This window comes from Ascaphus truei, chromosome 8, assembly GCF_040206685.1.
Source record: "Ascaphus truei isolate aAscTru1 chromosome 8, aAscTru1.hap1, whole genome shotgun sequence".
In the NCBI taxonomy this organism is placed as follows: domain Eukaryota; kingdom Metazoa; phylum Chordata; class Amphibia; order Anura; family Ascaphidae; genus Ascaphus; species Ascaphus truei.
In genome coordinates this window covers 22,034,523-22,047,022 of record NC_134490.1, presented here as the reverse complement: position 1 = coordinate 22,047,022, position 12,500 = coordinate 22,034,523, and the positions used below count along the sequence as shown (strand labels likewise).

General features: G+C 44.0%; 1 protein-coding gene across 1 annotated transcript in view; it reads right to left on the bottom strand.

Annotated features, from left to right (window-relative positions):
* SAR1A (secretion associated Ras related GTPase 1A) overlaps positions 1-12,500 on the bottom strand; it is a 34,991-nt gene that overhangs the window by 7,253 nt on the left and 15,238 nt on the right. The window contains exons 2-6 of the mRNA XM_075610767.1: positions 8,261-8,333; positions 7,607-7,726; positions 5,589-5,654; positions 4,602-4,705; positions 3,858-3,989 (exon numbers count right to left, since the gene is read on the bottom strand). Of these exons, the coding sequence (XP_075466882.1) occupies positions 3,858-3,989; positions 4,602-4,705; positions 5,589-5,654; positions 7,607-7,726; positions 8,261-8,318 (480 nt within the window). The 5' untranslated portion in view covers positions 8,319-8,333. The remainder of the gene's footprint in view (positions 1-3,857; positions 3,990-4,601; positions 4,706-5,588; positions 5,655-7,606; positions 7,727-8,260; positions 8,334-12,500) is intronic.

Sequence of the window (12,500 nt, the reverse complement as noted above, 5' to 3'; positions counted from 1 at the left end):
GGGCCAAGGGGGTGGTGTGAGTGTGTGAGGCCAATGAGAGGTGTGCGGGGGCGGGCGGGCCAAGGGACCAATGAGATTGCCGCTAGGGACACCGGACATCCAGCAGGCAGGCATGCAGGCAGGCAGGCAGGCAGGCAAACAAACATACAGTGCTTTCACTAATATAGTATAAGATATATATATATATATGTGTATATGTATATGTATATGTATATATATATATATATATTTTTTTTTTAAAGAACTGTACTATATTTCAAAGCAGGAATAAAAGACCGCGAAAGTCCCTGGCTCTGTTTAATGTTAATGCTCAGGGGGGCGATATATCGTCTACAACAGAACCGCTGATCAAAGGCTCAGCCACTCTGGTTGTATACATTAGGGCGGAGAAACGCAGGGCTTGAGTGGTCTGTAAGTGCTGTAATTAACACTTACAGACAAAGGATTTCCTGACCAGATCCAAGTCTGGTAGACTTGTAGGCGCTCTGACTTTTGTGTGGGGCTAAAGAAATGAGATCCCAAGGGCCAGAGGTGCGCATATGCCAACTAACTGGGGGCATGATCTAACAATGCTTCCCACGTTAGCTGTCAAGGAGGGATTGGGTGCAGATAATGGTCATCCAATGTCTTGCACTCAATGCCAGGGTGTAGGACTGAAATCCCATATAAACCAGTGTCAGCCCTATGCCCAGTGTCTTCGTCATGTCTTCGATTTTACCAACTACTTGATGTCTGATTGCTGTATGAATTGCCAATCCTGTACCTGATTGCTTCATTACCCAACCCCTAAGTAAGTGCTATATTTTGTCTGTTATTTGTATCATCTTGTGTGTTCACCTATCTAAGGAATAAACTATCTTTATTATATCTAAGTCGTGTTCAATTCAACCCAGATATTTTGTGTATATTATAACCTATCACTAGCTACCGTGACAAAGATAAACGTGGATATAGCAAAGAGCAGATAAGTGGAGAGCCTTGAAAGTAAGGAGAACTTTGTAGGGGATGGTAAGCCAGGAGAGATTTAAAAAGCAGCACTACAGGCTGCATTCCTTTTTAATTTTATTTATTAGTATTACAGGATTGAAGCAGGGGGTCTCCAGTGCTGAAGGGTCTCCGGGGACACCCTGCTTCCACAGATACTTACCTCTGTAGGAGGTGCTGGTATTGCTGCAGAGTTTAAATGTCCCGGGTCACATTGGCAAAAGGAAACCGCACCGGATGATGTCTCCTTCCTATTGCTCCGCGGGACATTTAAAGCCGCCATTTTGTTAGGCACACAAGTTCCCTGGCTGCAGAGATAACGGCACCTGTATGGAGGTAAGTACCTCTTGAAGTAGAGTGTCCCCAGAGCTGAAATTAACAGTTCCGCTCTGGAGACCCCCTTCTTAAAACCTGTAATTAAAAAATAAATAAAAAATTCAAAACAGAATACAGCTTGTAGTGTTGCTTTTGATCGTGATTATACCTAAAAACGCGTGTGGCGTTGCATGTAGCGGTGCCAAAACAAGTAGCATAAATCCAATTAAAGTGCTCATACCGATGGCGACGGTTGCGGCTCGCGGTACTGCAAAGCGGACGGCTGGGGAAGAGAGACATCCAAATTTGGTTTTCCTCTTGTGACGGCTGTATCACGTGAGCAGTTCAGCCAATAAGTGTGAACCGCTCAAGGCCACGCCTCTGCCACGACTCCAAACCTCCTCGGTATAATGAACATGCTGCTCGGTGGCAGCACAGGGTGACATCACAGAATAGCACTGCCATCCTGAAGCTCATGGTATAATCTTGGCCTTGGGCTGCGGCCACGCTGCCGCTGAGCGCACTTGGCGCGATCACTTCAGTGATTCCCAATAAGTATGGCCACGCTCGCGCTCCAAAGCTCAGCGCTTGGAGAGACATTGAAATTTGATTTCCACGTGCTCAGCAGGGTCATATGACCCTTCAATAACCAATGGGGAGAGAGGGGCAGACACAGAATGGGCGAGAGAATGGAGGGAAGCGGGGGGGAATGGAGGGAAGGGGGGAGGGAGAATGGAGGGACACACACACAGACCCAATTCAGCCCCCTCCCTTAAACGCCTCGCCCCCCCGCTCCTGCTCTAAAATTATTGAAGGACAGCCGAGCGCTCAGTGGCAGCAGTCTTAGAGATGAGACTGCTTTGGGTGAAAGTGAAATTATTTCAGCAGCAACATGTTGATAGATTGCAATGGAGAAAGTTGTGAGGCAGGGAGGCTTGTTAGCAGTATGTTACAATAATCCAGATGGGAGAGGAAAAGGGCATGCATAAGAGTTCTAGCAGGAGATTGACAGAGGAAAGTGCAGATCTTGGCAATATTACTGAGGAAGCAGTGACAAATTTTAGCCATGCCATGGAGAAGGAAAGAGAAGGAGATGATAGTACCATTTACTGAGAAGGAGAAAGGGGATATTAGAACAGATTGGGGGAGGGGAGGGAGAAATATGAGAAGTTCAGTTTTAATAATAATAGCATGTTCTTGTATAGCGCTGCTAATTGTACGCAGCGCTTTAGAGAGACATTTTTAAGGCCCCTGCCCCGTAGAGCTTACAATCTATGTTTTTGGTGCCTGAGGCACAGAGAGATAAAGTGACTTGCTCAAGGTCACAAGGAGCCGACACCGGGAATTGAACCAGGCTCCCCTGCAGCAATCTCAGTGTCAGTCAGTGTCTTTACTCACAGAGCCACTCCTTCTCCCTAGACATTAAGTTGAAGACGGCAGAGCTCTATTTGCGAGGATATAGCCAGGAGGCAATACGAGACTTTGGACCAAATTGCAGGAGTGAGGGTAGGGGTGGATAGATATATCCGTGTATCATCTGCACAGAAATGACACCCAAGGCCAAAAGAGGTGATGGTCACCATGTCAATGTGTAGAGAGGGAAAAGGAGAGGTCTCAGAATAGAGTCCTGTGGAACACCAACAGAAGACAAAGACAAGTTAACAACTGACAGAAAATGTGCGATGGGAGAGGTATGAGAATCAGGATAGAGCTTTGTTGCAATACTAAGAGTTTAGGATATGCAGAAGAAGAGGGGTTGACAGTATCAAAAGCAGCAAAGAGAGAGTACAATTATTAGTGAAAGTGACCATGGGATTCTATATATCATTGGCTAGAGAGTAAAGTAGTTGGCTTCTTTAGTGAGTCCAGTCCCTGAGTTAGCTGTATAAAAGCAAGATTGTCAAGAGTCCAGCATGGCATGGCATGGTAATTAAGAAAATTGATTATACAGGAGACAAAGAGACGTTGTAGCAGTTTGGAGGCAAATTGCAGGAGGTAGTTAGTAAGGCACATGGCGTCTAGGTTGTTTTTGAAATAGGTGTGACCATTGCATGCTTAAAGGAAGAGGTTTCAGGTCATAAAAATTCAACCAACTACAGTCAGGAAAAATAAATGTTATCGGCTTTAAAGTGTTAACATTCAGCGAACTTTCAAGGTAGATCGTTGAAAGTTGTTTTTTTGGCCTTGGTATTGGGGAATTATCAATCAAATCACATTTTTTCTACACTAATCCCACCCTGTCCTTGTTAGAAAGGCCAATTTTTACAAACTCTTGTTGTGTAAGCGGTGACATCACATGAGAGAGAAGCCAGAGGAAATCAAACCCTTCTATGTCTCAGCTCACAAACGAACGGTAGTCTTGGATATGCGATATTTCACATATGACACTGGAAGGCTGAAGTGCATAAAGATTTACTAAATCTGGCTAAGGCGTTTTCTGGAACATCATAAACCTGTCATTTCTCCCCCTCACAACACTACCTGATGTTTTTGATTGCAGCAGCAAGGAAAAAGAAGGTGTGTGCAGTGTAGAAATATCGATGGACCTCTCAACTTACTTTTCCTGTGGTCTGTCCATAAAGTCCGAAGATTTCTCGCAGTTTCTCCTCACTGATTGCTTCGGGTCTATCAATTTTATTCCCCAGTATAAGAATTGGCACATTGGATATCGTTTCGTCTGTCATAAGCGCCTGCAGAGAGGACATGAAATCTTACCATTTTTGTGGTAATTGGCAATCAGAAAAAAACAGCTAGGCCTTAAAAACACTGTAGAGTTGTCATTTTTTCCTTATGTTGACCTCTGGCCCTCCGTCACATGTGTTTTTGTGGTATACTTTTCTAGCACTGATATTAAATGCCTTGTTGTAAAGTAGTCATATTGTTGTTATAACGGGTATAAGTCACATCTGTAACAGATTACACATTCCTACATACTTTGTTACGATAGGAGTATCCTTGTTTAATGGCCTAAGGGCTCATCTAAAAAACCCAAAGAAAATATGTATTTTTAGCAAAATATGCTCAAACATAAAATACTCTGAGCTCCAACTTAAATAAATCAATCAGATTAGGAGGCTCATAATGCAGAGACCCTCTTTAAAAGGCAGGATATCCTGCCCCCCCCGCCCCCCCGATAATGGATAACACGAGTCCTGCTGCAGATCTTGCAAAGATCCTCTGGTGTCCAAAATATTTAGTCTGTATTGTTCTGCTTTATACAGAGCTATGTTGAATGCCAATGAACGTTGGCTGAAGTGCCATCTATTCCATAAGCAACAAAATTTGTTTTTCTTTAAGCTTACATTGAGCTCCACTTTGGACTCCATAAGGCGTGCATGGTCTACACAATCCACAAGAAACACAATCCCGTTGATTGCTGGCAGGTAATTCTTCCAAACCCTACGAGCTACAAGAAGAGAGTGAGAGGTAACAGGCAAAATTATTCAGATGGAAGTTTCAGAGAAACAAGAAGAATTATCTAAAAGGTTAAGAAAAAACATAGCAGCGATCACCAGTCAAGTCCTTATTTTGTGCAATTTGTAAGGTAGATATTCAAATGTGCGGATGTACCGATGTTATAGCAGCAGCATCCCCCACATTGTACTCATTATTAAATACCCCTCTGTTCTAGAGATACCAGTGGGTTTCCTTGCCAGTAAAAAATAAATCATTGTGCCATTTGTATCACCAAAGAGATGGGAGAGGACATTGCAGTTTTCCTTTAGTCGACTCCGGCAGCCAGTGTTTTCACCAAACCAGTATATATGTTTTATACACCAGTATTCTTGTTTGGTGTACGCAAAAACTTGGGTACCTCAGGAACCAAGTTTCAGGGGAACCAAGGTATTTCATGGGGTCTTCCCCAGTTCAAGTGATGGAGAGAGAAAAAAGTGCGGTGTGCTTAACCTAAAAATATCACATTATCCACACCGCGATTATTAACGCTTTGTACAATGGAGTTTACGCTCGCTTAAAAGCTGCAACATAGTAGTACTGGACGGAAGATTACAATGCAATATCAAAACATTCAAACAACAACAAGGACGTATTTAAGATCTAGGACACAGTGTGTTATTTCTTGGGAACGTCTATATTTAAAATAATGATGATACCACGTTGCATAGGCACGATGTGAAAGTGACAGGGTTCCTTATGAAGGTTTTATTTCAGGCCTAAGAACACGGGATCAGGTCTGATTAGGGCTAAAGCGGAAATTTGATGAAGATTGACATTTTTAAATAATCATCTCACAAAAGTATGCTAAATTTGATGCATTCAGTATTTCATACCTTGTTCATGTCCACCAAGGTCAAAGGTTGTAAAAGTCATTCCAGCAATAGTCAATTCTTCTGACGCTGGAAGAGAACACACAGTTTGTGTATTACTATTACATAGCAAAATCAGGTTGTTAGGTAAAAGTGACTAAGTACATATAAAGTACAGCAGAGGTACAATACCCATGAGTGTGTTGGCGGGTCTTCTACAAGTCCCCAATCCTGCTTTATTCACCCCATTGTCACGTCACTCTTACACTGCAGACAAGGATTCTGGGTAGCACCTTAAAAATAAGCACATGCCTCTCTGGGCACTCATTTGTATGTCACTACCCAGAATTTAATCTGCAGTCAAGTCACTACAGTATATGATATGACAACAGGGTGAATAAAAAAAATGTAGTGTACATTAATATTATAGCAAAGTTTGATTCCAAGTGGGAACACAAGTACTAACAAATCATTTAAACAGATCTCTTCCCTTCCCATCCTTTAGGTGCCCTGCCTTTGTCCCTTCGTACCACTACTTCACTCATGTGACCCAACATAACAACCAAGTATAGACCAGTGCTAAAATACCATTGGAATGTGACACCAAATTTTCCTTCAGCTATGAATGAAAACAAGCAGCCCGCAAAACAATTTCTCCTCATTGGAACATACATATAAACAAGTGCTCAAATACATCCCGGACATGTGTCTCTGGCACACACTGAGGAAAGATCACAAGCTCTACGGGGCAAGAGTATGTGAAGAACTAACTCTATATAGCACACAGCAACAATACTGCAGGACTAGATTGAAAAATTATTATTAGTTACTGCAGGGGTGCGCAAACTGGGGGGCGCGTCATTTGACGCAGCTGGAGCAACGGGGCAGCCAAGACAAGGGGGGTGCAACAGCAAAAGTTTGCGCTCCCGAGTTACTGCATCAGCAGCTGTAAACACAGTATTATTGTAAAAGAATGTAAAAAAAAAAATGGCACAATAGTGTTTCTGCAGCATTGATACATCATCTAAAAGCTTATCCTTTAAAGCAGGAGTGGCAACTCCAGTCTTCAAGGGCGACCAACAGGTCAGGATATCCCTGTTTCAGCACAGGTGGCTCAATCTTTGACTGAACCACCTGTGCTGAAGCAGAGATATCCTTAACACCTGACCTGCTGGTGGCCCTTGAGGACTGGAGATGACCACCCCTGCTGTATAGTATTCATCGGTTTGTTCTAGCTTAAACTCCATCAGTGTTTATAGGGGAGGTAAAGCATGAGGTCATGGTAATATGATAATCATTTGCAGAAAGAAATGTCGTGCCCAGGCTGGATGGTGGAGTATTATAGGGGCAGATGTATGGAGGAGGCAGAGTCATACCAGCACAGTACTGGCAAACATCAATGGCCAAGTGTAGCAGTTTGCACGCCACGAAGCTGTGGAGGGAATGGGGACTGGAACCCCCAAAAGTATATCTGAGGGAATCTCATCAGTCTCAGAAACCTTGCTACGCCTCTTCTTTCATCAAAGATCATTCATTATTTACCAACAAGTTCATACAAAGTTATTCATTTAAAAAAAAAAAATAATAATAATTACTTCCAAATAATTGACAAACCGTCACAGCTTTTTCTCTTGGAAATCTATAGCTAGATGTATTAATAACTTCACTGCTGACCTGCAACTCACTGCAGGCCTCTCTGGCAGCAAAGGGGTTAATATTTCATCAAGATTCCACAAATGTTTTATCTGTAGTTGTCTGCTCTGGGCCATTTCAATTGTAAATGGACCGTATTGTCTCTGAATGAATACAATGTAAGAATTTGTGCGCTCGTTTCAGCGGGGAGCTTGCATCTTGATCGCTGGTCCAGTTATTATAGCGTGCACACATTCTAGCATTATTCTCTACAAGGCAGCAATATGCATTCATCAGGCAACAACCTTCTAACCCAGTCTTCTGAATACTGAGCCCAGAAAGAAATACATAGGCAGCCATCGCCGTGTGTTTTACCAATACAAAAAGCATTTAAACCTTGCGTTACTAACTTGGATGTAGTGTGGGAACATGCTGGCCCAGCCGGTCATCCTTCAGCATGTGTAGCAGCGTGGTTTTTCCTGCATTGTCCAAGCCTAAAAACACTAGTTTGCCAGACTTCTTGTATAATCCTGCAGGAGAAAGAACCTACATATTAATACTGTGCATAAGGGACTCGGAGTGTAGGTTAGTTGCATCACCGTAAAGGAGCAATCCAAGCATTTTTTTTATTTTTTTTTTATTATTAATTTTTATATTTAGACACAGGATTGTAGCAGGGGGTTTCCAGAGCTGAACCCTGTTCATTTCAGCTCCCTGCTTCGGGAGATACTTACCTCCATAGGGGTGCCAGTAGCCACTCTGCTCACATTATGGCGACGGTTCAAAGCGCCTGCTTCATGGGGGCCAATAGGAAGCAGAACCCCATGACGACACGGCTTTCTATTTGCCCCCGGAATGTGGTATCTCTGGAAGCAGGGGGTCCCTAAAGCGGAAACTAAAGGGGGATCAGCACCGGAGACCCCGTGCTTCAATCCTGTGTTAAAAAAAAAACAAAATAAAAAAAACACCCACCCGCTTGGATTGCCGCTTTAATACTTTGCAAGTGATTTACAGAGTTAGTAAAGGTTAAACTTGACAAATTCAAACGAAACAAATATTTTTACCTAGAAACTGCAGCACGCTGCTGAAGCCGTTATAAATCCACTCAAATATGAAAGACATTTCTGAATTGGTGTCCTGCAAAAAAAAAAAAATTAACAGTGAAAACACATAAAATAGCAAGGATGTAATTGCAATCTACAAGCAAAAAAAAGACAAAAGGGAGTTATTTCAATTATAAATAATTAGTATAACTAGCAAAAGTCATTGTCATCTAGAGCAGGGGTGAGCAAACTTTTTATGCCGAGCCCCCCCTTTTATCCGAGCCCCCCTTTTTATCCGAGCCCCCTACCTGATGTAATCAAAATCACATGAAAAAAACAAACGAAAAAAACACGTTATTAAACGGTATACAATGTAAATACAAATATGTCTAAGGCCGCACATATAGTGCCCGCGACGGTGACGTCACCAGCAAAAGTTGTATTTCGCTTTGCCGGCTTCAAAAAAATCGCGTCGCCACGTCACGCTTCCTATAGGCGCACGCGGCGGCGACAATGCATTTGTTTTTGGGCAACGTCGCGTCGCCGGCACTATAAGCGCAACCTAAATACTTACATACTTCAACAGCTCGCTCCTGCAAAATTAGGCTGCGTCCACGCTGCCGCTGAGAGCGGTGACATCACCAACTCTCCAAGCATGAGCACAGGGTGTCCTGCATAATTTTGCAAGCACGAGCGGGGAAGTGTTTACACTTTTTTTCAAAAATTATTTCTGTATATTCATAGTATGATTGATATAGTGGCAGCCGACCCTTTCACTCGCAGATGATCGCAGCGAAGCAGGTTGCCAGCGGAGGAGACACACAGCACTTTGAGCACCATTGTTCTATTCTGCCAGCGGAGGAGAGCAGGAACACAACGCTATTGTAGGGCAGACACCGGAAGGCGGGGCGTTTGACATCACAGCGCTGGGGTGTGCTCCTCCCCCGTACCTCCGTATCACGTGGCCCCACCTGCACTATTCTGTTTGGCTGCCCGCTCACATCTTTTTTGCCTGCGCACCCAGGTTTTGCCGCACGCGCCCCGCCTAAATAATCTTGTGCCCGGGGCGTCCCCCCCAGTTTGTGCACCGCTGCATTCAATCACAACACACACACACAACCAACAGGTATAGCACACACACACAACCACACACAACCACAACCCCCCCCCCCCCCCCCACACACACACACACAATCACAGCCCACACCCACAGACAACCAACAGGTATAGCACACACACACCCCACCCAAATCACAACCAACAGCACACACACAGTCACAACACAGCACACACATAGTCACCACCCCCCCCCACACACACACACACACAATCACAACCCCCACACACACACACAATCACAACACACACACAAACAGACAACCAACAGGTATAGCACACACACACACCCCCCATTCAAATCACAACCAACACAGCACACACAGAGTCACCACCCCCCCGCACAGAGTCACCACCCCCCCGCACACAGAGTCACCACCCCCCCGCACACAGAGTCACCACCCCCCCGCACACAGAGTCACCACCCCCCCACACACAGAGTCACCACCCCCCCACACACAGAGTCACCACCCCCCCACACACAGAGTCACCACCCCCCCACACACAGAGTCACCACCCCCCCACACACAGAGTCACCACCCCCCCACACACACAGTCACCACCCCCCCCCCACACACAGTCACCACCCCCCCCCACACACAGTCACCACCCGCCCCCCCCTACACACACACACACACACACACACACACACACACACACACACAGAGTCACCCCCCCCCCACGCACGCACGCAGTCACCCCCCCCCAAACACACACACACACACACACAGTCACCCCCCACACACACACACACCCACACCGTCACCCCCCCCACACACACACCCACACAAACACCCCCCCAAACACACACACATGCAGTCACCACCCCCCCCACACACAGTCACCCCCACACACACACACAATCACAACCCCCCCCCACACACAGTCACCACCCCCCCACACACACGCAGTCACCCCCCACACACACACAATCACAACCCCCCCCCCACACACACACACAATCACCACCCACACACACAATCACCACCCACACACACACACCACCCACACACAATCACCACCCACACACACAATCACCACCCACACACACAATCACCACCCACACACACAATCACCACCCACACACACAATCACCACCCACACACACAATCACCACCCACACACACTGCAACCTAAAACGTAGGGTTTTTGTTTTATTACAGGTATATTATACAGAATTACCTTTCCTCTTTCCTAACCGATTCTTGAATAAGTGTGCACAAATCAGATTCTCCGAATTTAAAAAGTCAAGCCTGACTAGGACCATATTATATCAAACACCCCCCCCCCCCCCCAGCCACTGACTGAAAACCAAGACTGCATCCTTAAAATAGTGACATGGTTATGTTTAAGTAGATAGTAGAAGAAGCATTTCCATCACTTATCAAGCCACATCATTCTTTTAAAGATGCAGTGTAATATGAGGCCCCATATGTACTCGTGGCAGTGATGTGTTTAGAGAGTATAAATCTTAGTGGATCAAAACATGACTCATTTCTAATAACAAAAATGTAATATGATAAACAGGGAGTGCACATTGCATCTGGCCAAGGCCTCAGGCAGGGAGCAGAGCTTTATTTAAGGTGAGCTGCCAAGGAGCAGAATAAAGCGGGCAAGCCTTAACTGCAAATTAAAATGATATAATAGTTTCACACTTATTAAAAAAAAAAAAAAAAAAGTCTGGCCAAGTTATAGAAACATGGGACTTTTAAATTGCAATTAAACGATTACAGTTTCTAAAACGAGAATAGAATACAGTATTGTTTCCATGTTAATAAACTAGGCTGAATTTCAGAAGAATGCTACATTTGTGTGTGCTAGGAGCTAGAGTTACATTTTCTTAGTGGTAGTGGTCAGAATATATAGAAAAGCTGTAATAATAATAATAATAATAAGTTCTTGTATAGCGCTGCTTGTTGTACACGGCGCTTTACAGAGACATTTTGCAGGCACAGGTCCCTGCCCCGTAGAGCTTGCAATCTGTTTTTTGAGCCTGAGGCACAGTGAGATAAAGTTCCCCTGCTTCATACTCTCAGTGCCAGTCAGTGTCGTTACTCACTGAGCCACTCCTCATACATGTGCTTGCTGTGTGAAATAGCATTAAAGCAGCAAATCATGTGAAATATGTATTTTTTCAAATAAATCAGTTCTGTAGTATTAGATAATACTGCATTTTTTTTTTTTTTTTAATTATTGAACCCTTAATGCCAATGCGTTTTAAAGCATCCTTTGCTTTTTATAGCAGGCTTTAGCATACCTCACAATCAATGTAAGACCGTTGCAAAACTTTCCTTTTTGGGATAATTTGTTGCCAAATTTCCTAGCAGTTTGTGCTGTAAATGGTAACAATAGACAATGTTACCTTAGTAATACAAGGATACATTGTAGCTGCTGAGTTACACTGACTGAAGCAGCCATTATGTTAGGCACACAAATAAGGATTGTTACACATTTATAAACAGGAGAACCAAACGAGAGACGCACACAGACGCTGCTTTAAGTTCTATATTTTACTTTTACTGCGGCTTTTCTGCCTCTGAACAACCATCTCTTTACTATACAATGGTCTCGTCCTGTAATTTCAAGGTGCAATGCCACATAAGGTGGGGCACTAATATACTTAAGTGTCATCAAAACAAAAATTCACAGATATACTTTTTTTTTTAAAATCAACTTTAAAAGTATTTCTACAACTATAAGCTATTGTAACCTGACGTTTAAGGCAGGTCTAATCCTATCCTGTGCTGTGACAGTCACTGGAGTCAGTGGGTAAATCTGGGTCAGTCACTGGAGTGTAACAAACAGGGCAATCGCACCTCTGCCCTTCGCAGTCCTTGTTGTAAGAACAAACTTTCTAAATATTTTGCTAAACACTTTAAACGTGTCTGATTTTTAAAGGCATCTGTCACCTAGTTTCAATCTACTAAATATTTCACGGTTATTCGATCAATTACGGCCATTTGCACCTTTTATTTGCAGTGGCCACTAACATGAGCCAAGTCAAGCTTTCAGAACACCAGCAGACCATCCCTGATGTATGGCAACTGGTACACAAACCAAAAGGAGACAGCTAAGCACCAAAGAAATGCCTATATTGCCCAGTGATTGTATGACCGAAATACTTGACATTTATTCAACGTTGGGG